Here is a 26,215-nt window from a genome sequence, read left to right as displayed (position 1 = left end):
GGGTGAAAGAAAATATTGATGTTTTGTTTGCCTTTGTTTTGTTATAGAGAACTTTACCTCCGTTTCATGCAAGCCTCCGCCTCCTCCAAAAATAGAAAGGAAATTTCCACCTTACACTGGCTTTGGGTCTGAGGAGGATTCTCTCCGTTCCTGCCTGTCCCTCGAGCCTGTGCCTTACCAGAAGAAGTTATTAAAAGAAGACAGGTATTTGTGGGAACCATGATTTTAGTTAAATCTTTCCCGAATGTGTCTGGGGTTTATGACATAGTCCTCATGGTGAAGTGGGTGTCACACAGCTCATCTTATTTCAAGTCCAGGAACACACTGTTGTAGCTTTTTAGTGAAGTTTATTAACAGGTAGTTATGGCCATGTTCTTACTTGAGTACTTATTTAAATGCGTTACTTGGAGGGCTTCAAAGTCACATTATTGACGTTCTTTGTTGCCTTTCATATTTATTTGTCTGTCTCCTGAAGGTAGTCCCTAGAAAATGATGTGGATGAGAAGGCAGCAAATTTAAAAGGTCAGACAATAAATATTCTTTGCTTTGTGGGTCATGCTATCTTTGTCACAACCACTCAGATGTGCTGTTGTAGTGTGAAAGCAGTCACAGTCCAAGTGTTAACACGTGTGACTGTGTTTCAATAGAAGTTCTTATGGACACTGACATTTGAATTTCATGTGATTTTTAGCTGTCAAAAAATATTATTCTTTTGATTTTATTTCACCATTTAAAAAGGTAAAAACCATACCTCATAGGCCATACAAATGCAGGTGGCTGGCTGTATTGGGCCCAGTGACTGTGGAGGTTTGCCAGCCCCTGATACAGAGTTTTCAACGATTTGTAAATGTTTTTCAATATGTTATTTTGGCAATTTTAATGTTGTTTTGATTTGAGAGGTTTGGTTGAGTTCAGTAACAATAGTTTGCTCATATGGTTCAATAGAATATAAAAAAATGGATTTTCAAAAATAACCCTAATGTACATGAAGCAGAATGTGCCTCTTGCTTGAGTTACACCTTTACAGTATGATCTCTAGCCAAGGCACCTTTCTGCTTCTTCAGGGAGAGCAGGCCTTGGAGAAAGAAGTCCGGGAAAAACTGGTGGGGAAATATTACAGATGATTGAATATGATACAGAGTAAAAATTGCAGTCCTGTGTGAGGGAAATAATGGTTCAGGAGATCCTTGGAAGAAAAAATGAGAAAGGGAGTAAGACTAGAGGATGGAGTAGAAAAGATAGCGTCTAGTCAAATCGAATGGGGTCACTGAACTGTTGACGTTTGAAGGAGAGAGAACAATAGTTTTGCTGTATCTATAAAGTAGGTTGAAATCTCTTACTGAGAATTATCTAGAATGTGGGGAAATCTGCTTTTGCAGTGACATATTTTTTGTTGTTGTTATTCAAGAAAGAGCCTTTTCTTTTTAAGAACATCAGATCTTTATTTTAGGCATAAAGTCAGTACTACTCAGTGTGGCCCCTGTACGGGTTGGAAATGCTCATTGTTTGTTTTGTTCTCTTTTCTGGGGGTGGGTACCTGGGATTGAACTCAGGACCTTATGCTTGTGAGGCAGGCACAATGCCATTGAGCTAAATCCCCGCCCCTGGAAATGCTAATTGTTGTGCCTCCCTCCAACCAGTCGAGACAGGAGCTTTGGGAATGTAACTCAGCACTGTGTTTCACTGGCCTTCCAGGGCACTTATTTTCATCACATGAGAGAGACACCAACTCGTTCGCCATCTCCCCACCACGTGTTTACAGGGAGGTTCTGGGGTTGGACTTTCTATAGATGCTTTTCACTAATTACTGTTTTTAAGGGCAGCCACCCGAAGGAGATGGGCAGGAAGAATGCCCCTACTGGAATAGGAGAGGAAAGTTTTCTTATAAGTAAACAAGATCAAATGCTATCTAGGGTGTTGCTTCTGGAACCTAGGCAAACGAAGTTTTTTTTGTGAGTAGTTGAGTTAGTCTTTCTTTCTGTCTATGCTTTGTAAACTTGACCAGGCATCCCTGACTGCAGACAGCATTCTACATTCGTGTTGGGCTGCTGTGGCTGGAGAAGGTGGTATAGGTATAAATGTCTCTAATTTCATTTCTTTCTGTCCACTGCTGAGTCTGTGCCAGGAATACACTCCCTCAAACTCCTCCCAAACAATGACCTTGTTGTTTCCATAGTAACTGCACATTTAGCTGGAGACTCACGCCCGAGTTTGAATGAATCAAGGTTTCAAACCTTTGAGAAGCTAAGGAAGATGATCTCACAAAGCATACAAAGGGTAGTTTCTTAGCACAGATAAACTCTGAGCTGGGAAATGAAATTGTATATGACTTATGTTGGTTTTATTTCTTTCTATTAAAACGAACTTACTGAGTGCTATTGTTAGAAGATTAACGCTATGTACTATGAGTCATTGGAAGAAATCATTTCAAATTAAAGCATTTGAGATTTTTGATGGTCGTGAAGATCTTTATTGTCTGTAATGGCTTGCTAGACAAATTGTCTAATTTTACTCAAGAGGACCAGAATAAACTCTTTGTACTGCGTTGTGCTGAGTTAGTTTTGTTTTGTGTGCCTAGAATGCTCTGCTGATTATACCTGCATTAATAATATTACCATCATAATTAGTGGTTACTAGCTGCATGCCTGTAATCCTAGCACTCGGGTGGCTGAGGCAGGAGGATCACTGTGAGGTCGAGACCAGCTGCACAGTGGTTGAGATAGATCAGTCAAAACTACATGAGACCCTGTTTCAAAATACAAAAAAAAAAACAAAAACAAAAAACAAAAAAACAAACCAAAACAAAAAAATTAGTGGAGTGGTTACTGTGCCTGAACTACTTTATAAATGCTTCATCTTGTTAAATCTTCAAAATAGCCTTGCAAAGCAGATAAGATTATTACACCCATTCTTCACATAAGGATACTGAGGCTCAGAGAGGCTCTGCAACTTCCCTGAGCTCACACAACTAATTTTTAGTGGAACTTGGCTTTGAATCCAGGGAAGTCCAACTTTCAGAGTTCACCTTTTGTGCTCCATGGTGTGAGGATTACTTGTTTATATAATTTCTTTATTTTTTCCATTGAGTTTATTGGTACATTTAAAGCAAACAATACAGTTACATTTATCATTGGGATGTTGTACCTTTACATGATATGTCTTGGTTCTTGTTTTTACCCCATACCCCTGCCCTCCCTTCACTCCCTCCACCCTTCCCTATTGTTCATATAATTTATGGGCTCCCTTAGACTCTGCGGTTCTTCAGGTTGGGGACTGGCTATATGTCTTGGTTCTTGTTTTTACCCCATACCCCTGCCCTCCCTTCACTCCCTCCACCCTTCCCTATTGTTCATATAATTTATGGGCTCCCTTAGACTCTGCGGTTCTTCAGGTTGGGGACTGGCTTTATTATTTACGCAAGAGAACATTGCTGGCTAAGTACCTGGGGGACAATAAATGTTTCATCCAATAAGAAAAGGAGTAGATGACTAAGTGAGCATGGTAAGTAATGTAAGTATTCACGGGCCCAGTTTGTAATGATGGATAGAAGGTTCAGATGACTTCCATTAGGAAGGCTATTATCCCATACTGGAGCTATTTGTGACTGTCGAGCATCCAAAAATTCAGGGTTTATAATTTTAGTCTATTATTTCTTCCAGTTATTTGTTGTTCCCATCAGCCATCCTCCCCTCTCTAAAAAACATTTCCCCATCAATTCAAATAAGCCCTCATGTGCATTTCAGACACAAGATTCTATAGCTGTAGGTAGTTTTTGAATTTTTAAATAGATACACAGTTCTGCTTGAGCCATGCATTTTTTTTTAAGTCAACAAATATTTCCTGAGCTCTGACTTAGGTGCTTGTTATGTATTGGTGAACAAAACATATAGGAAACCCTGCTCTCATAGAACTTTGATTCTGGCTGTGGGAGGTACACAGTTAAAGTTAATAAGAACTTTAGGTAGTATATAGTTGTTAAGTATTATGGGAAAAAAAGATATTAAATTGTTACAAAGAAGATTAAAGGGAACTAGGAGTATGGGGCTGGTAAATACCTTTAATTACAGTTTTGTTCATTCATTCATTGGCAGTACTGGATATTGAACTCAGGCCCTTCCACGGAGTTCCCTCCCCAGTCCTTTTTACAGTTGTTTTCTAATTTTGAGACAGGGTCTTGCTAAATTGCCAAGTTACCCAGGCTGGGCTTTAACTCCTTGATCCTCTTGCCTGAGCCTCCCGGAGTGCTAAGATTACAAGCTTGTACCACTATAACCAGCTTGGTTGCAGTTGATGTTGTGTGTTTTGTTGGACCTCTCTGAGCAGAGGAAACATGTTTCCAGCAAAAGTAATAGTGTAAGTCCTTAGCAGGAAGCGTACTTGGGATGTGCAAGAACCATTCAGGAGGCCAACATAACCGTAGATGAGCAAATGGCTGAGTACACAGAGAAGTAAGAGAAGGAACAAGTTGTGATCACAAGAGAGTCTTGGAAACCATTATGAGGACTCTGACTTTGAATAATATCGAGGGACCACTGGGAGAATTGAGCAGAGATGTGACTTGATTTGTGTTGCATTTTAAAAGAATCCACATCGGCATGGTGATGTATTTATGAGGCTGAGACTAAAGGGTTGCAAGTTTGAGCACAGCCTAGGCAATTTAGTGAGACTGTTGAAAGAAGGAAAGAAATAAAGAAGGAAAGCAAGAAAAAAGAAGGGTGGGCTGAGTATGTATCTCAGTACAGGGGTTCTGGGTTCAGTCCCCAGTACTGGAGGGGAAATAAAAAGGATCCCTCAGGGGCTGGGGATGTAGCTCAGTGGTACCATGCCTGCCTCGCAAGTGCAAGGTCCTGAGTTCGATCCCTGTTGGGGGGCAATTCCTCCAGTGTAGTTTCGAGAGTAAACTGCTGATGGGCTTTGGTGGAATTCAGACCAGTTAGGAGCTACTGCATTACTCCAGGAGATGAGTTATAACACCTCAGGGTAGGGTGAGTTTAGTAGCAATGATGGAATTAAATAGTTGATCCTGGATATAATTTGAGGGTAGAACCAAATAGCTTTTCTTGATAGATAGAATATAAAGTGTGAAAGAAGTAAGGCATTTAAAGATGTCCATCAAAGTTTGGGCCTAGGTACCTGCAAGAGTTGAATTGCCAGCCACTGAGACTGTCAAGACTACTAAGATTTATGGGCAGAAGAAGAAGAAATTCAGTTTTAGAACAAGTAGAGTTTGAGATGTCTGTTAGATATGTAGATGTTGGCTAGTATTTCAAGTCGTGATGCTAAACTGTACTAAAGGCTTAAGAAATAGAAGCCATCACTGGTGCAAAAATATATAGAGAAGAGTGTGACTGAATATTGGATTGAGGAAAAGGGGGAAACCATCAAAGGACTAAAAAAGAGCAAACAAGAAGGTGCTAGGAAGGAGCAAACCCAAGAGAATATACAGTCTGGGAAGCCAAATCTATCAAGATACCAGGAAAAGATAGTGGTTATTTGTACCAGTTGGTATTGATTAGTCAAATTAGACGTGGACAGAGATCATTGTTGATCTCTACAAGAACAGTTAGGTAGAACAACCCTAATGGAAGTGGATTTAAGAGAAGATGGGAGAAGAATTTAAGACAGTGATTATAGATAACTGAACTATATGTAGAAAAGTTAGGACATGATTTCTGGATCTGAAAGTTTATAATTTGTTTTGGTACCATGGGAATAAACACATTTCTGAAACAACCAACCAAGAGAAAAGTCTATATAATGTTCATTTGGGTGCACTGCTGTGCTTGGTGCATGAGGTAAGAGTAAGTGATCATCTAGGAGGGTAGACTATAGCGATAAAGTGTTCAGAGAAGTTTTATAACTAGCTTCCATAGTCAAGCAAATAACCAAAGACACTTGCAGTGTTTCTTGCATTGTGCTCTGGGGAACACATCATCAGAATCTCTTGTGTGCTTATTAATCATGTAGGTTTCTGGAGATGCAAGCAAAATAGTAAGTCAGTATCTCTCAGGGTGGAACTCTGAATTCTACATATTTAACAAGCTCTCCAGGTGATTTTTGTTTATACGCAATAAACTATGGGAACCGGTAGTCTAAAGATTTTACTGAGTAGATTATATTCCAGATTGATGAGTTCGCCCGAACATAAGAATTATGTGAAAAATGGCATGTTGAAAAGTCCATCCTTAACATATACACTTAAAAATTTATGTAAGTGCTAAGAAGTTAAATTTATAGTATTATTCATTTGCCCTAGATCAGACCTCATTCAGTTATTGCAATGATATTTCAGGCATCTGAAAAGTTATGGGTCTTTCATGAAAGGGGCTGCCGAGTCTCTCTGTTAGTTACTAGTCCAATCATGTACCAGAGAAGATGGTTGAGAAAGTATAGCTGGCCCCAGGTCCTGGGAACTAGGCACTAAGAAAACAACTATGGTGCTCTGGCTGTTTTGCCCAGCTGCCTTGGGGCTAGCCTTACAAACTGCTGAGCTGTCTCACATGACGCCTCAAGCTGGGAATCTTGGCGTTATGCTTTCTCAGCCCAGCTTCTCCAACAATCCAAGCAAAGGGTGGAGAAAAGCACTGTCTGCCTCTGCAAATCAAAAATATTTTGTGTTTTTTTAAATCACTGTGAACACAAAGATTGAATGTCAGCATAGGAGAACTGCAAGTGAGGACCACTCTGCTTAGTGTTGTGACAGGAAGTGATGAAGGACACGGTTGATTTTTGTTGTGTACCTCCTTTGTGTAATGATTTTGAGTATCAACGACCTCACCATGGGCTCACTATTTGTTATGAGGCCCATGTTTCACTCGCTGGTATCTGCAGACATGGTTCTGCTGAGAGAGCATGCATTAATTTCTTCAGTGACCAAGTAATCAACTTTGGGAACTTGTAATTCTACAGTGTGATCCCATCTTCAGCCTACTATTGTATTCATTCATAAAGTTTTAAGCACCACTTCCACTGTGTATGGGCATAATTTTCTACAAACATTTATTGAGTACGGTACTCATAATGTTAAAAAGTGTTATTAGATAAGAATTAAAAAGACATGCACTTCTCTTTGGAAAACACTAAAATTCGTACTTCTAGTATAGGCGTTAAGTGCCATAAAAAGGGGTGTGTTTATATTTGCCCCTGGGAGTGATGCCTGGAAGATAGAGAAGAGATTGAGGGAAGAGAGTATGTTGGTTGCCAGGCAGAAAAGCCATGGGCATGAGACAGTGGGTGCTGAGAGAGGGAGGTAGCCATAGGCACAGGTAGAGTACACACTGGATTGGCTCAGGCTACAGAGCTGGGCACTTGTGCTTCTATCTGACATGATCATTGTGACTTTTGACCAGCTGTGTGTTTAGAAAACAGCCAACTAATGTGCATGGTTTCAGCAGTGTTTTAATGACATTTGCATCCGATTCATTTCCCCAGTATAGTATTCAGGACCTGGGAAGAATAAGAGATATTTTAATGTACTGAGAAAAATCCATCTGTTTAGATTTAGAATCTTAATAAGAAGATGGTTGGATCCTTTCACTTTGGAAAGTTGGAGCTCGTATATTTTTTTTCCTCATTGAGTTTATTGGTACATTTTAGGTATACAGTACAATTACATTCATCATTTGGATCTTGTACCTTCACATGACAGGTGTTGGTTCTCATTTTTTCCCCTTGTCCCTGCCCTCCCTTCACCCTCTCCTCCCTTCCCTATTTACAAATACTTTATTTCCATTTTTTTCATTTTCTCATTTTTTTTCCTTTTCACTTTTTACCTTTCCCCCACCTTTCATTTCCCCTACACCTTTAGCCCTTTTATTCCTATTTCACATTGTCAATTATATCGTTAGGATCTTATGTACCATTATAGTATTTCACACCAGAGAAACTATTCGGTATTTATACATTTGTGACTTATTTATTTCACTTAGTAGTACATCCTCAATATGTTTCCACTTTCCTATGAATGAATCTAATTTCTCATTCTTTATGGCTGAGCAATATTCCATTTTATAGAAAAACCACATCTTCTTTATCCAGTCTCCAACTGATGGGCGAATGGGCTGTTTCCAAGTTTTAGCTATTACAAACTGTGAAGCTCTTATATTAAATCCATAGCATACACCTTTTGCAGACATTTTCAACGTACAAGATGTATGGAAAATTACTTGCATGATGTTCTATCCCCTGTTTTTTTTCCATTTAGCTATGGCAACATAGGCAATGTACTCCGTTATTTTGCAAGACTGATCACATTGAAATGTACTGATGCAGACAGGATATTCGTTATTTCATATTTTATCAACGATGGCACACTTTCAGTGTTTGAACCTATAGAGAGGAATTCAGGTAAGAGATAGCATTCGTAATATTTTCCTCAGAACACTGAATCTTAATTTTGAAAATTAGGGAATGTGTTCTGATTTTGTAGCTGAGTTGGTCTATGCTTGTGTGTGTGTGTGTGCATGCGCATGCACGTGCACATGTGCATGCATGCCCATGCGTGTGTATGTGTTAACTAGTATATTGTACTTCTTTTCACAAAGATGTCTAAGATGGGGATCCAAACATGTAAATGTTAAACAAGGAACAGATGTGGTTGTTGTCTCATTCCCAAGATAATTCACTTTTTGCCACTATCCCCTTTTTCTCTGTAGTCTCTGAGGGTCTTCTGTAGAACTCAAGGGCTTTAGCATCGTGAACTGGTGGCTACCAGTCCTACTCACAGCCAGCAAGCAAAAAGAAAGTTTGTGTTCTTGGTAGTCCTGCTTACAGAATTGTCTCTTGAGTGTAAGGCAAGGAAGGATCCCACATAAACAAATTTAATCCAGTGTGTCTTTCTCCGGCTTTTCTGTCTGTTGAGACTATTGCCAAAGTTGCAGCCCCTAGGCTATTGCTGAGGAGAACCACTGACTTACTAGATAAGGAACTACCGTGGTACCTCGGTTTACAAACTTAATTCTTCCCTTGATTCATGATTCTGGTTGCAAAATGAATTGGACAAAAATCAAATTCAATGGTTATGTTCATTGTTTATCTTCTAGGGAAATTTGATTGGGTTCTCATCCCATTTGGTTTGTGACCAAAAAGTTGGAAAGAATTAAGTTCAGGAACCAAGGTTCCACTGGGTAGGGCTTTGTTCTTTACCTAGAACATGATTACAACTTTTATCTGATCTGAAGACAGACATTTGTAAAGAGTACTCAGTGATGTGCTAGTTACCCATCTCTTTGAACAAAATGTAAAAGCTTTGTTTGTTCTGTTTGCCAGTTTCCATGGTATGGATACTCCAATCGTGACCAATTTCAAGAAGGCCAGTTTAACACCTGGCTTGCAAAATCCCTGAAAACTTAACAGTCAGTTCCTAAGGGGTGGTATGAGCCACTTAGCACACACATGAGTAGTGAATAATTTGTATAAGTAAGTCAGACCCATGGTAATTTGAGTAGTAGAAAAATCTTAAAATAGGAAAATTGAATAGGGATGAATATGCCATGCAAAACATCAACTCTGTACAGCTAGAGTGGGGAAAATGAGAAGCAAATTGCAGCATGTGTTAAGACAGAAAGGGAAATGGCGATCGATTTCAAGCTTCTAGTAATGGCAGCCATCACTGAGTACCTACTGTTATCCTTACTTTTGTTTTATTTGTTTATTTTTTTTTTGGGTGCCGGGGATCAAACTCGGGTCCTTGCACTTTAGAGCCAGGCGGTGGCACCACTGAGTTAAATCCCCAGCCTATAGCCTTACTTTTCAAGGTTAAATTTTGTGCTCTGCTACTAGGTCCTCTAGGCAGCAAATGCTGAGATGAGATTATATGTGCAGGAGATTTATTAGGGGTAATGCAAGTGAGAGAAAATGTGGAGGAGGCCAAAAGAGCGTAGAGAGCCATCACACCGCAATGCAGTTCTGACTCCGATGTCAGATAGAGTGAAGAAAGGAGGTCTTAGACTGTAGCAGAAATTTAAGGAAGTTTCTGTGAGGCTGAGCCAAAGTTGCTACGTGGAAGAGCCCTTGTCTTTGCAGGAAGGAGCCTTGTACAGTCATTTGTTGGCAGCAGCTGTTGGGAAGCATGGTCTTGCACACAACTGAGGATGGATCTTAGCACATGGCAGGTGGAGACTGCCATCAGTTATGTTCCTCACAGCAGGTGATGATCTGAGAGGCTCCCCTCTAAGACACATGCAAATTTTATTCCCATTTTGCCACTAGGAATTCATAGAGGGTCAGAGAAATTAGAAAGCCCCGAAAGATCATCCAGTAGGCAATGACAGAGCCAGGATGGAATATAGCTCTATTTTGTGCCAAAGCCTATGTCTTTCTAAAACCTATAGCGTCCAAATATGGTAGCAGGAGAGCGATGAAGATGATTGCCAAAACTCATCTGCTCTCAGGCTATATTCATAGGTCCTGGAGGCTCCTGTTCATCTCTGTCTCTGTTTGCTGTGTTCCAAGAGGTCCCTAAGCACGTAATGCCCAGGAGAAAACAGATGAAATGGTAAGAATTCAGGAAAGTAAGAAATATGTGGCAAAGCAAAGAAACAAAGATACTTTAACTGTAGGAAAAATGAGTTCAGCATCTTCCACAGTTATCTTCAAACACTTAAGTAATCTCCTTTACAGAAGTGGACCTTTTTAACCTTTAATCTACCTGTCGGGTTTCTTGTGAGATAAATAGGTGAAAATTGGCACAACTGAGGAATTTTCTAACTGATACTGTTCAAACAGGCTTTAAGGTTGGTCAACCTCCAGATGTGCCACACCCCCAGTATGCTACAGGGCACGGCTGCAGATCCTTGTGTTTACTGGGCTAGGAAGGAAGAAAGAAAAGAAGGAAAAAACTGGACTATCATAGCACTTTTTTATTTCGCTCATTCACCTAGAAGGTCTCTTTTCTTTCTTCACTGCTTGATTCTTCCCTGAAGTCAATGAGACTTCACAGATAAGTTGTACAGTCTGTGTCTGAGGATGACGTAACAGTAAAGTGAAGTCATGGTTTTTTTAAGAAGAAAGGACACCTATAGACTTTTCTGTTTTACTTCAGGCTACACTGGTGGGTTGTTCCTGAAAAGAAGCCGTGTGAAGAAGTTTGGGCAAGAAGTCTTTAAAAGCGAGCTCTCAGAATATATCAAGATGGAGGAGCTGTATGTTGGAGCCAAAGTGAATGTGAATGGCAACATATTTGTTTTGCTCAGTGCTGATGACTTCACCTTAAACTACATGGAGAAGAACGTAGACAAGGTGAATTTACTTTGCATAATTCTTGACTTGCCATTCAGCCCTCGGCAGTGTGTGTTTTTCTTTCTCTAGGGCCCTTTCTTCTTCATCTTGCCACTGGATTTACATTGTGCATTCACACATGTGGGCATGAATAATGGATCCATGAGACTTGGCCACAGGTCCCATTGCAGAGGCCAGGTCCTTGTCTCTTCTGTTTACACGCTTGGCTCTCCACTGCCCAGCATCACAGATTCCAGGCACAGGCAGGAGGCAAGCCCAGGGTTGAATCAAGTTTCCTGGGTTTTCTGCTGATGCTGACAATGCTTTCAGAAAGAAATCCAGCAGCTATAGGAAAGGAAACAAATCAGGTGCCACCCTCTGTGCCATCCTAGTTAATTGGCACAGGCCAACAGAGTAGGCCAAGACTGGAACAAACAGAAACCCCAAGGGAGTTCCATAGTTTCCGGGGTTGCAGCTTCCCATGACAGTGGCCACCAGAGGCCTAAATAAGAATTTAAGTTAAAATTTGCACTGTGAGCTCAAAGAGTCTTTCTTTTTACTTGAAGTAAGCTAGAAGATGGGTAATGTTACTAAAAGTGCTACTATGGCAGTGCTATTCAGTAAAAGGAACATTGACAAAGTCTCGCTTTTAAATGTGGACTTGTTTAGTGTGCAACCAGTCTACTTGAGAATCATTGCTTAATATGGAAAAGTCTATCTAGAAAGATTTTATTATAAAAGTTCAGCCATGAGTAATAATATCTGTGACATTTATATTTTTATACATAGTACCAATTTTGACTCATTTATATATGAAATGCTCGGTTAAATTGCTAGTTTGAATATCACATCATTCATATCAGTTTGGGTCTTTTGAGTAGCAGATGCCAAGATAGAATTCGATGTGCAAGAGGCATGTTGACAGGAAGGCCCCCAAGGGATAAGGGGAGAGGGAGCAGGAGGCGGAGTCGTGTGTGCAGAGCCTTCATACCAGCGTGCATGGCTAACTTGTGAAAGCAGAGAGGAATGAAGGCTGGATGGGAAGAACTTCAGCCAGGCAGTGTAGCTCTGAGAAAGTTCTGGCCAGGTGGATGGGGAGCCAAGAGCTAAGCTGGCCCATCCAAGTGGTCCCAAGTCATGCAAGCATCGCCCAGTTCTAGTCCATTTGTTGTGCTCAGTCATCAGGTGGGATAGACTGGGGAGTTTTTGGACTGTGTGTGAATACTGCTTGGATCTGGAAGGTACAGTTCCGGGATGTTGCTGGCTAACAGTGCTTTTCCCTGCAGGGTCTCTCTTCGGAGAAGGCCTGAGCAGCACCTTGCGTGGCTGCCACCCCACCCCTCCATTTGTAGCTAGGGAGTCAGGTCAGACCAGTAGCTGTATGCAAACACCTGGACTCCAGCCAGAAATTCAGTCAATAGGCAGTTAGATTTCCAGAGCCCAGCAAGCGGGCCTACCTTGGAATCTATAGTCCACACTTCATAGCTGAGAGACTTTAGTCAGTTATCCTTCCTGAGCTTCAGTTTCCTTGTCTTTGAAGGAAGAGTAGCATCTTGCCTTTTTCATGAAGTTGCTAGAAAGATTAGATGCGATGGTAATGAATGTGAAGTACTTAGCTCTGTATGACCCATGGTAAGCTTAGTTGTTGCAGCAATGAATTAGAGTTCTTTTTCCAAACCTGGGGTGAATCTATCCCTTAATATGAAATACACACATGATCTTTGACTTATGAGGGTTGCACTTAGGTTTTTTTTTTTTTTTTTACTTTACCATGGTGCAAAGGCAGTATGCGTTCAGTAGAAACTGCATTTCAAAGTTAGAATTTTGCTCTCTCCCTGAGTTCACCACTGTGTGGTCCCAATCCTCTGTCCTGAAGCTGGGCAGTTGCACCAATAGCTCGCCATCAGCCCCGTCAAAAGGGGACACAATTGGCACTGTGTGGTACTTTAGATATATTCAGTGTGTTTACAACTTCAGAGATTTTCAATTTACAATTGGTTTATAGGGATATAACTGAATTACAGTTTGAGGACGATGTGTATATAAAAAACATATTTTATTTTTGTTTTTGTGGTGCTACAGATTGAACTCAGGGCCTCACACACACTGTACCACTGAGTTTCACCCCCAGCCAAAACACATAGGTTTAATATATAAACAGCTTCTCTCCCTCCTAAATGATAAAAACAGGAATAGGGCATTATCTGAAATCAGCATCCCTAGTGAAAATTACATTATTTTAAAACTACTTTTAACAAGCAAAGAAAGATAAATATACTCTTTAGTACCAGTCTGAGTCTTTTCAAAAGAGCTAATAGATCCTATTATTGAAATAGGTGACAGGAAATGCAAAAAAATGAGAGGGAGTAGGGGCCTCCAGTAGGTGCCAAGATACCTCAGTTATATTCTCGTGGAAAAGAGGAGCTTTATACTAAATTATCATCAATGTTTTTGTTTCTTTTTTTTTTTTTTTTGGTACAGGGGATTGAACTCGGGTCCTTGCGCTTGTAAGGCAGGCCACCGAACCGCTGAACTAAATTGTTAGCCCCATCATCAATGTTTTTGTTGTACAATTTCCTCTTCTCATTTTTGATCTCTTAGCTGTAATTATTTACAACCATATGCTTTACTGCACTGAATAAGAAGTATTCTTACTCAAAAAGCTAATCACAAAGTAGGAGGTAGGGACCGTGATCAACCCAGAGAATAAATGGATAGGAATTACAGTGCCCATGTGGATCTTTGACACTCAGCCTTGCTCTGAGGGTCATCGCATTGCATGCTGGCCAGTAGATCCAGTGGAAACCCATTCTAGATATCTGGAGCAAAATGAGAATCTTAAGTACCAGATTTTGAATTCTCATTCTCTTCGTTAGGGTCTGTCAGTACTGGGCCAATGTCTTAGGTTACATGGAGGAGGCTGAGGTGGGGGCACAGACTGTTTTCTGGTCTTTGTGGCTTGCTGTCCCTTAAGATCATTTTTCTCAGATCTGCATCTTAGGCTAATGTTACCTGTTCCTAAAGTCTCAACTCAGGAGTGAAAAAGGTAGTAATATTTTCTCCACGTTCGCCTCTTTGGGTTCCCTGTGTGTAGTCTCTCTGTAGGCCATCAGAAATACTGGGTTCCGATCATTCGTATACCAATCAATAACAAATGCTGCTATGGCAGTGGTGAAAAAGGACCCCTCCTTCATTGTTGGTGGAAATGCAAACTAGTAGCAACCATTGCGGAAATCAGTATGGAAATTTCTCAACTGAAATTAGATGTTTCATGTGACCTAGCTACGTATGCTAGGTATCTTCCTCAAAGAGCTTAAGTCATCACACTACATCGAGACATGCGTACCCGTGTTTATAGCAGCACCATTCATAATAGCTAAATCCTGGAAGCAGTCTGTTTACCCAACAGACGATTAGATAAAGAAAATGTGGTATCTATACACAATGGAATACTACTCAGCTGGAAAGAAATGATGAATTTGAGACCTTTGTAGAAAACTGGATGCATTTGGAAATTGTAATGTTAAGTGAGATAAATCAGATACACAAGCTTAAATACCATATAGTATCTCTTGTTTGAGTGAAGCACAGTACAAAGAAAATAATAAAGGATGGATTAAAAGGTACAAGGGGATGATTGGCTTGGAATAGGAATGTGGTCCAAGGGAACGAGGTGAGGGGTTAGAAGGACAGGAAAGGGAACTAAGTAGAATAAAGATATGCCATGTACTGGAACCTAATAACCTCAGCTAATGTAATATTATAGCCATAACATGAGCTAAGACAAAATATCAAAAGGAATGAAAATTGGGATAGGGAACCTATAGGAGGAGGGAGAGGAAGGGCAGAGAAGGAGAAAAAAAGAAAAAAAAATATGTACATGGAGCCATTCCCCCCAGACGATTGTAAACTACATGAACTGAAAACGTGTACAAATAAAATTAAAAAATCAAAAGAAAATATTGGGCTCCAAAGTCTCAGGCATATTTTTTAAATATGTCTATCATTTTCCCCTTTGAGTTCCCATTTAGCAATATTGAACTCGCCCTACAAAAGCTGAAAGAAGAAGAATCCAAATCAAGAGAGATCAAGCAGGTATTTTCAGCTGCTGACTGTAATCACACAAAGATAGTGGATTTTAATACATTCAGGTAAGCTGTATTCTGCTAGCAGTAGTCCTTTTATCCTTCAGGATTGTCCAAAGAGCACAGTGAACAGTTACTTTCCTAATGATTCTTAATCAGTTTCCTTACGTTTTTTAGTACTTTGTGGTTGTGCTTGCTTTCTTTGGCAGCGCATATACTAAAACTAGTACTGCTGTAGATTAAGCTCAGTGGATCCGCTGCCAGCCTCACACATGCAAAGTCCTGAGTTTTGTCCCTGGTACAAAAAACAAAAACAGAAAAAACAACCTACAATTGTATTTGTGATTAAGTTTTGGCCACTAATATTATAGTAAGTTCTATGCATTTAACATATAAGAGAAGTTTATAGGTGGGAACAGAGAGACTGAAGCACATTAAGTCATGCTGTCTTATTGATCGTGGTGTTAAAAGATCGGGGATGTCAGGGAGGGTACATCTGAGTGAGAAAGGCAGCAAAAGCACAGCTAGGAGCCCCAAAATCTTTGCATCCAAAATCTGGATGGCAAAGGGATAGGAAGACAGTTAAGTTGGAAAAGATAGTGAAAACTTTACTGATTATCAGAGGAAAGGTAATGTGTGTGTATCTCTGTGTATCTATGCTCAGACACATGTATTCTGAAAGAGAAAAATTCAGGAATAGAGGGGAAAATACATGACATTAGTTGGAAGTATCATAAGAAATCGTGAACAATATAGATTTTCTGTAAGGTAAAAGCTGAATTCAGGGACTGTCCAGTGACTGACCTAGGCAAATTTCCAAACAGCAGAAACAGGGAAATTGGAATTCAGGGTCTAGAACAACTGTGAGAATTCTTAGCTTGCAAACAAAGTGAATGGAGTGTTCAGGAGAATGTAAATTAAATCATGGATGGAGGACAAAGGAGACTTTCTCTTTAGGCTGAGAGTTTTGGCTCCTGAGAACAATAGTGGCTGAAGCTCTCTAGTAAACTGGGCTTGATGTAGTCAAGATGTGGACTGAAGTGAGGAAGCAAGCCCAGAGGAGGATAGCAGGGAGGTCTTCCCAACTTTGTGTCTACAGTTGCCTGTTGCATCACTACCTGGTGGCCTAGAGCCCACCATGAGGCCTAAAGTATCCCAAGAGTTCTTTTGTTGTTTTAACAAAGCTCTTTTGTATCTCCAAAATGTTCTTCTAAGAGAAGCAGTCAGAGGAAATACTTTTATTGTTTCGAATTTCCAACCTTCTGGGATCAGTAAGAGTTTATAGTTCTTTGTTATTGTTCAGAGGCACATACACATGTTCATGGTGTTCTGGAAAATAAAATGGTGACAGATTAAAGAACAAAGATAATTATTCAGGCCATGAATTAATAGAAAGCAGTGAAGGAGAAAACAAGAAATTTCCAGCAGAAATGAGGGAATTTTTTTTTTTCTTTTACAAAAGCATCCATTCTCCCAATACTCTCACAAAGACTACTGGAAATATTTTAGTGAGTTCATAAGAGTTTTTTAAAGTTTTAATTAATATATATTTGCAATACATAGTAATTACATTCATCTTGGGGCATTGGTTCATATACCTATTGCATCTTGATCATTTTCATTCCCCTTCCCCTCATGCTTTTCTCTCTACTGCTTCCCCAGATCCCTTTCCCATCTCCACAGTCTATCTCCCTGTTTCCTACCATTTCTCTTTTATTTTGCTCTTTAAAGTATGCTTGGAGTTTCTCATAATCTAGAAACCATGTGATTGTTAAGCTTCCGTGTCTGGTTTATTTCACTTAGCATTATACTCTTAAGATCTATTTATTTCCAAACATATTACTCAAATGTATCTATCTTTATGGCTATTACTCCATTGTGTATATATTATTTTTCTTCATCTGTTGATCGGCCTGTGCTATAGGCTGCTTCTATAATTTAGCCATTGTGAATTGTGCTGCTGTAAACATGACTATGCACATATCACTGTAATATCATGACTTGAACTCTCCTCATGGGCTTTTTGGGAAGTATTTCAGCTAGGCAGGATCTCCAAGGAACAGAAACCGCTCTCCAGATGGAGGCCTGACTCAAATTGTGGCTGAGGAAAAATGGTTGTCACACTGTGTGATTGGAGGAGTGGCTTCAAAGCACTGCATACTCTGAAAGAAATTGCCTCCCATCCCAGAAATTCCTCAAGACAAAAATCAGCTCAGGTTACACCCAGCCTGAAAAAATCCTTCAGTGGTTCGTCATTTTCCTTCCAAGATCCAAACATTTGACTGAGGGCAACAGGGCCTTGAGTGATGTGACTGTCTATATTTCTAGGGTCACCAGTTTTTTTTCTCCAGCCCTGTCCTTTGACCTTGCTGGTTGCTTTTCAGTTCCCCAGTCACATCAGGCTCTTTCTTGCCTCCCAAGCCTGTGCACACACAGTGGCCTCTGCCCAGGAGGTCTTCTCACTCCCCTTCTTTCCATGGGAAATTCCTTGAGGGGCTTTCTTTCTGTGATTATCCTATCTGAAGTAGATTATTCACTGTTATTCTTAGCCCCTTGTTTATGTTTTTCATAGCACTTGGCACAGTTTGTAGTTTTTTGCATTGGGTACCAGGGGTCGAACTCGAGACTTTGAGCTTGTGAGGCAGGCAGTGGCACCACTGAGCTAAATCCCCAGCCTGTACAGTTTGTAGTTTTACATAGAGATTTGTTTTGCTTGACAGGAGTGTGTTTGTGTTTGTATTTGTTTTCTTCTGTTAGAATGTGAGCTTTCTGAGGCCAGAGGCTTTGATGTCTTGTTTACTGCTGTATCCCCAGCTCTTAGTGCTGGACTCAGTACAAATGTAGTTAGTGAATGAATTAATAAACTGCTAAATTTATTCCTTAGAGCAGTGTTGGTGAATCTATGGCATGTGTGCTGCCGTGAGCTGTTTGTATCATTGAAAGCTCTAAAAGATTTACCATAACTGCCTTAGAGGTTCTAGTTAGGAGGTGTTTGCGAGTGTCTCTGTATTAGTCCATTTTTCCATTGCTATAACATAATACCTGAGGCTAGGTAATGTATAAACCGAAGAGGTTTATTTGACTAACAGTTTTGGAGGATCAAGGGCCACCACCATTGGCTCAGCTCTGGTGAAGACCTCATGGCAGTTATTATGGTGGGAGCACATGCAAGTGAGATCATATGGTGAGAAAATAAGTCAAGGGAGAGGGGCTGGTATTTTTTCTTTTATAAAAATATGGTATGGAGGACTGGGGATTTAGCTCAGTGGTTCTACTGCAAGGACAAGGTCCCAAGTTCGATCCCCGGTCCAAAAAATTTTCAGAGGTGAGATTTACAAACTTAGAATCTCTGTATGTCACTAGCCGCACATAGTGGCGCATGCCTGTAATCCCAGCACTCAGGAGGCTGAGGCAGGAGGATCACTGTGAGTTCGTTCCAGGTCATTATCAACTACATAGTGAGACCCTGTCTCAGAAAACCAAAAAACAAACAAACAGACAAACAAAAAATCTGGTATGAACTAACTAGGGCCCCATGAGAAGTACATTAATCCCTTCATGAGGCAGTGCCCCTATTTACCTAATCACGTCCCACCTTTTTTTCCCCCCACTAAGTTTATTGGTCCATTTAAAGCAAACAGTACAGTTACATTTATCATTGTGATCTTGTACCTTTCCATGATATATCTTGGTTCTTGTTTCTTTCCCCATACCTGTGCCCTCCCTTCACCCCCCTTCACCCTTCTCTTATTTACAAAGAATTTATTTCCATTTTTTCACATTTTTTCTTTTCCCTTATCCCCCCCACTTCCCACTTCCCCTTTAGCCATTTTCTTCCTATTTCACCCTCTCAGTTATGCCATTTGACCCTTATTAACACTTTTAGTTTTTCACACCAGAGAAACTATTCGGTATTTTACTCAGTTGTGTCCTATTTATGTCACTTAAGAATATAGCTTCAATGTGCATCCATTTAGCTATAAATATCTCTAGTTTCTCATTCCTTATGATCAAGTAGTACTCCATTTTATAGCAAAACCACATCTTCTTTATCCATTCTCCAACTGATGGGCATTTGGGTTGTTTCCAAGTTTTAGCTATTACAGACTGTGCCGCTATGAACACGGGTGCACATATATCACTGTGATATGATTCTTTACATTCTTTTGGAAAGATACTCAGCAGAGGGATGGCTGGGTCAGATGGAATCTCTAATCCTAGTTCTTTGAGGTGTCTCCATATTGATTTCCACAGTGGTTGCACCAGTCTGCACTCCCACCAACAATGGAGAAGGGTTCCTTTCTCCCCACAACCCCGCCTACATTTGTTATTGGCTGATTTCTTGATAGCAGCCATTCTTTCTGGGGTGAGGTAGAAACTCAGTGTTGTTTTCATCTGCATCTATTGAATGACCAGTAATGTTGAGTACTTTTTATATATATTTATTTGCTGCTGTTACTTCTTTGTCTGAGAAATGCCTGTTCGTTTCAGATGCCCATGTTTGAATCGGTTCTTTGAGGGATCTGATTTTTTTAGTTCTTTATATATTCTAGATATTGGTCTTTTTTCTGAGGAGCAGCTCGTAAAGATTTTTTTCCCACATTTTAGGTTGTCTCTTAGCTCTGTTGGTGATTTCTCTTGTACTGCAAAAACTTTTTAATACAGTGAGATACCAGGTGTTGATTCGTTGTGCAAGTTCTCCTGCTACTGAGGATTTGTTCGTAAAATCTGCTCTGGAGCGCCGGGCTGAAGGGGCAGGCCTACCCAAGGTTCACAAGCTACTGGTCTCTGTTCTTCACCTCTTAACGGGTGTACCACCTCTCACATCATCACGTATGTCCACACTCGGGGTATACATCCCATCCATGGGAGAGCAGTCCCAAGTGAGAGAATAGCCAGGAGTCAGGATGTCCTGGTCCATTTGACATGTGCAGGGTGGTACACTGAGTCCTCTAGACTTGAGACTCCACTTGTGTGCTTGGCTTACTGTTGTCAGGCCCTGCACACTGTTTTCAGCCCTCTTAAGCTTCTCAGACCCCTGCCTGGGTAAAGACAAAGGAACAACATAGATGGTTACTTCACATCACACCTTCATTTAATTCTTCGCTCAGTGCTTTCCTTTGTTAATACTTGTCTTTTATGTGTTTGTGTGTGTATTGTGACTCCCACCAGATGTTAACCTGCTTTAGTCTTATGCCCAATCACAATGCCTAACAATTGGTAGGATTAATAAATATGAGTTGATTACATTTTATGTAGCCCTCACTGCTTTGGCTCACACCTTCCTCCTGACCTGGAAACAGGAATATCTCTGGGATGTTTCCCCCTTGGACTCCATTGCGTAAGGGAAATCCCAAATAACCTTCCTTAAATCGGCCTCATTTTCTTCTCTCACAAACTTATACCTTGGGAGCGTCTCCTGGTAAAAGTCACTAAGTGTGTTCCCTCAACTCAGGCCAGAGTCTTCCTGGACTCGCATCTCCCTTCCATCTCGCTTCTCACACTTTGGCACAGTCCGTCTTACCTGCCTTCGGAATCTTTCCCGACTCTCTGGACAGTCGCATAACTGATATTTTCTTAACTCTCATGCTACAGTGATTTGCCAAAATGACCTTCTTAAAGTCTGATCAGATCATTCCTCTGCTTAACGCCAAAATCAGTTCTTTCTTTTTTTTTTTTTTTTGGTACCGGGGATTGAACTCAGGTCCTTGCGCTTGCAAGGCAGGCCACCGAACCTCTGAGCTAAATCTCTGGCTCAAAATCAGTTCTTTGTTGTTTTCAGGGGAAACCACAGCTGTTCATTGTAATGTGAGTTTGGTCATAATCTGTCCCTTGCCTACCTCTATCCCCTTATTTCCATCTTGCTACAAGAATTCTTTTATAGAAGTTACCATTTATTGAGCACTTACTATGGGCCAAGCAGCCTGCTAACTTCTTTATATCTTCTATCCACTTGGAGCCCCCCTGTGGAGTTATTTGTTTACTTCCCTGCCTCCACAATCCTGCCAAGTATAATAAATGTTTGTTGAATAATTTAATGAATACTTCTATTTCTTGAGGAACATTCAGTCTAAAGCTTGCAGCAAAGAAATAAATAATTGATTACTTTGCACCAGGAAGGGCCATCTGTCTCCAGCTTACTGGAGTTAGGGAAAGCCAGTCCCCACCCTCACCAGCCAAGTGACCCGGGCATCCCCACATTACCTCCCTACCTCTCACTATTGTCTGTATATTGGTCTTTAAGGGCCTTTCTGTGCTCTGACATTCTGAAACTCTTAAAACTGTAGGTTTATCATACACTTGTAAATGTTCCCTTTTCAAATTTGTATGTTGTCTATAAAAGTAGAAGCAGGATTGCAGAATCTGTCTCTTGGCTTCACCTCTGTAGGCCTGCGAATCTATTCAGCTCAGATGCCTGACCTGATTCCTATACACCTGGGGCCTCACAGTCCAGACCTGCTGTGTTTTTACAAGTCCCTTTTTCCTCTCAGGAAAATTTTGAGGGTTGGGGCTAATAATACGCTTTCGCATGCAGTGTGGGGAATGGTTTTCTTTTCTTTCATTTAGGTAGGGAACATTTCTTTTTTGCCTGGTTTAGGTCATGAGTTCTGCCTCTAGGCTGGACCTATTTCTGGGGACCCTTTCTTCCCAGTCTGTCACATTTCACCTGTAGGAGCTACTGATTTTATCTGAGGGATTGCAGAGAGTGTTTATCAGAGCAGGGTAGCTATCAGCAGGGAGCAGGCTCATATTTCAAAATTGTGTACATGGACAGGGTGGGCCTTCCAGTCCTGGTCTCTGGATTCAAAACCACAGGCTGCATTGGTCACAGTTCTGACTCAGTGCCAGAGAAGACTGGGCCTGGCCCTCCCTCTGTCCACCATTCTGAGCCTTGGTCTGCCCATCAGAGATGACACCCGACTCCCTGTAATTTGCATGTATTCCTATCTTCTTCCCACTTGGGCTATGATGTCATAGTGCAGGGTCTGTACCAGTTCACCCTTGTGTCTTTCCCAGATCCCTCCAGCATCCTGTGTATCAGGCCTCAGTGAACACAATGAATTATTACACAATTCTTCCTGAGATCCCTAATTGCAGGGGTCAGTAATTCTCCTGTGAACATCCATATAATAAATTCCTCCTCAGATTTAAAGCCTTGAGAAAATATTCACGCTTATAAAACTAAAATTTTTCCTGAGGGAGGTTGTATAGTATAAATAGATCAGATCAGTGGCTTTGGACTTGGCAGACCCTGATGAAAGTCTTAGCTCTCTCATTCACCAGCGTGGTAGAAAATTTTTTCCTCTATATAACAGGGATAATACCTGTTGAACATTTTTTTTTATCTATAAAACAGATACTACCATGTATTGCATAGAACTGTTAAGATGAATAAATGTGATCTTGTTTGTAATTTCTTACTGTGGCACACTGACTATTGCGTGGTGGATACTCAAAAAAGTGCAAACCTTTATCCCAGTACTTGCAAGTTGACAACACCAACAATAGTTGTAAGCATCTATGTGCTGTTGCCATATGAGGTCATTCAAAACATGCTTTAATAAATGAGATTGGAAAAGAAAGTTTAAAAAAAACTTGGGAGGTCATGAAGATGGAAAATAGTAAACATCATCATTTGTAGATCCAGATTAGGAGACATTTATATAATCTACTCTGTTATTGACCTTTACTTTAAGGAAGCAGATTGTAAATTTAGTGCTTAGAACATAGTAATGATCTCATGCCAATTTATCTAAAATAGTTATCTCTCCCTTTATATGGTTTTGCTATGTCTTTATTTGGAGTACTCTGTGTACATTGCTGTTGGTGTTTTTATTGTACTCTGTCTAACATCTTTTAAGAGTACCACTGGACTATGAACCCATATGAACAAAAGCAAAAACAAATTCCAGAAGCATTCAAACATAGGCACTTATTAGGAATCAAGTAAATAGTTTGTCGGTATTTGTAGCATATATTTTTTCAAAATGACATTTGGACTCTTCCTGAAAGAATTAAATATAAATAATATGATGTGTTCGGAAGAATGCTAGCTTAGGAATCAGGAAGATGGACATCTTTGATTTGCTTCTGCCACTGCCTGGTGGTGGTGTTTGTATTGGTGAGAATTTAGTTTTAAAAACCTAAATCCTCTCTGGCTAGTTAAGCAGAAAAGGAATTTTTATTAAATGGATCCTGGGTGGTTTGCAATATCTTTGGAAGGGCTGGATAAACTTAGCTGAACTTGAGGTTGAGCTGTAGGATCAGTGCCCAGACCTGGGCTGCAGAACTTGTTTGATGAGAAAATGCCCTGTTATCACTGCAGCTGCCACACCTGAATCATTGCTGCCCCTACATTGCTGTCATGGACTTGATTGAACTGGAGACATCACCACCATCACTTATGGTCACTTTCAGTCCTTTGCTACCCTTAGGAGCTGGACCACTCTGATGCCAAATGTGACCTACAGTGCTCTGGTTTTTTCTTACTACTGTTCTGAGTCAGGCTTCTGTGAGCTTTCATGACTATTGGAGACTGAGTCAGCTGGTTCTCTAACTGCAAGGAAGGCTGGGAACTTTTAGAAATTTGTTATTTGGAAAATTTTGAGAAATAGATTGATACAGGTGTGTTGGGGCACACTGTGTGTGTGTGTGTGTGTGTGTGTGCACATACACTTGATATTTATTGCAGCAAACTTTAACAGCAAAAGTGGCCCATAAAAATCAGTTTTTCAACACTGAGGGAATAGTTGGAAACCATCTATTGCATTAGTATTGAATAAGATAGGGCTGGGGATTTAGTTCACTGGCAGTACCATATCTGACTCGCAGGTACAAGATGCCAAGTTCGATCCCCAGTACCCACCCCCCAAAGAATAAGGTAGAGCAAATATGCATGCATGAAGAAATGTTCATTTTACCAGTCCAGATCAGCTAAGTAATGATGCAGTAACAAGCACCTCCAAAATGAACAAAGTTTATTTCTTGCATTCATTGTATTGGTCATGGTAAGTACTCAGAGCTTGGAGCTTTAAAGAAAAGGAAAGATAGAGAAAGGAACTGAAATGACAGAGTAGACACTACCTTGAGTATTGCGAGTTGCTTTGCCAGGAGGAGAAATTTCTGGCAATTGTGAGGGTTAAGCACAATAATTCTCACGTAGGAAGAAGTGCATTTCACTTATTCTTTTGATTTATTGACCAATACTAGTCACAGGGCCCCGCAATCTACTCAGAAGAAACACAAAAAACCAGATTTCGTTGAACAGCACTCATGCCTCTATCACATACATACCATGCTGTTTCATAGATAAAGAAAGCAAAATTCAGAATGAAGTGTAATGTGCTCAGATTTGTCCCCCAAATTTAAAGGTCCCAGCATGCAAGTATATGAGTATTTCGAAAAATGTAAATGCTTTGAAAAAATTCTGTCAGACGATACGCTAAGTTAATAGGCTGTGCCTCATTTTTTTAAGCAATGAGCAGTTGTAAAAACAGATGCATGCATACATACCTATATACTTACACACAATTAAAACAAACAAACAAACAAAAAAACCCCAAACAATTGAAACAAAGAAACCTGGGCAGAGTTTTTTGAACATTTTTTCAAAAAGAATATTTTTCTTTCTTCAGTTTCCTGGAAAAGCTAATGACAGATGCTGGCAGAATTTCCTGAGAAAAAGTCAAGAGGCTCAAAATTAAAATACGGCAGGATACAAGTTGTTGCAGATGATTGCTGCTCTCATTTTTGATGAGAGTCAAGTAATCTTAGTGGGCTTACTTAAAATTCTTAAAATTAGAAAATTATATTAATATTTTATATTAATGTAATTAGAAAATCCTGCATCTTTCACATTAAATTTTGAGATAGAATATTCTTTGTAAATGTCAAATTCTTATTATATTTGCTCCAAAATCTTACCCATTCATTTTACCCAATATTGTGTGAAGATTTTTTTTAATGTTCAGAAAAATTGAAAGAACTTAAACATGAACATTTGTATATCTACCATTGTAGCATCTATATCTTATTTGATTTTCTTTTTCATCTGTCTCTCCATTTAGTGTATATCTCTTCATCCAGCCATTAAAGCCATCTTATATTTGGTACATTTTTAAGGAAATTATGGATACCAGTTATTTCCTTCTAAATATTTCAGCATGGTTACCATTTAGTTTTTTATGTAAAATTTATATGTAATAAAATACATAAGCATTCAGTGCACATATATTGAGTTTTGATGAATGCATGTACCTGTACGACCCAACTCCCCCTTAAGACACAAGATTATCATTAATATTCAAAGTCCCTGACCATATCTTCTGTTCCAGGGACAGCCACTATTCTTATCTACTCCTGTTCTACAATTTCACATAAATGGAACTGTACAGTATGTACACTTTTGTGGCTCCTTTCATTCTGTAGTGAGATTTATTCATACTGTTGCGTGTATCAGTAATTCTTTCCTCTGCAGTACTGAGTCACCATTCCCTTGTGCGACTCTGCCATCGTTTGCTTATTCATCCCCCTGCTGCTGCATACCTGGCATATTTCCAGTTTTTGGTAATAAAAATAAACCTGCTATGAGCATACTTCTTCAGATTTTGTGAGCATATATTTTTATTTCTCTTTGTTACATACCTAGGAATTGAATTGTTGGATTATACAGTAGGTGTAATTTTAGTTTTCTAAAAATGCTTGTAGACCTTTTACCAAAGCTTTTATACCAGTTCCTTTTCCCAAGTCCACACAGTCAGTGTTTTCTTTGATGGTTTTTACTGTTTGTGTAGTGTTTAATCAGCCTATCAAAAGGGTACCTCATTGTCACCAAGGCATTCTTCTATGTTTGCCTATAATAGCTTAATGATTTTAGCTTTCATTTTTAAGTTAATACTCCCATCTCAAATTGT

The 26,215-nt window shown here is 40.0% G+C and overlaps 1 protein-coding gene across 1 annotated transcript in view; it reads left to right on the top strand.

Annotated features, from left to right (window-relative positions):
* Efhc2 (EF-hand domain containing 2) overlaps nucleotides 1-26,215 on the top strand; it is a 175,258-nt gene that overhangs the window by 92,640 nt on the left and 56,403 nt on the right. Inside the window, exons 9-12 of the mRNA XM_010614074.3 lie at nucleotides 48-204; nucleotides 8,204-8,346; nucleotides 11,042-11,238; nucleotides 15,238-15,368. Of these exons, the coding sequence (XP_010612376.1) occupies nucleotides 48-204; nucleotides 8,204-8,346; nucleotides 11,042-11,238; nucleotides 15,238-15,368 (628 nt within the window). The remainder of the gene's footprint in view (nucleotides 1-47; nucleotides 205-8,203; nucleotides 8,347-11,041; nucleotides 11,239-15,237; nucleotides 15,369-26,215) is intronic.

Source organism: Fukomys damarensis, unplaced genomic scaffold (assembly GCF_012274545.1).
Source record: "Fukomys damarensis isolate Sample0158 unplaced genomic scaffold, DMR_v1.0_HiC HiC_scaffold_39, whole genome shotgun sequence".
Taxonomy (NCBI): domain Eukaryota; kingdom Metazoa; phylum Chordata; class Mammalia; order Rodentia; family Bathyergidae; genus Fukomys; species Fukomys damarensis.
The sequence above is the reverse complement of the archived record's forward strand: the minus strand, read 5'-3'. Positions and strand labels throughout refer to the sequence as shown.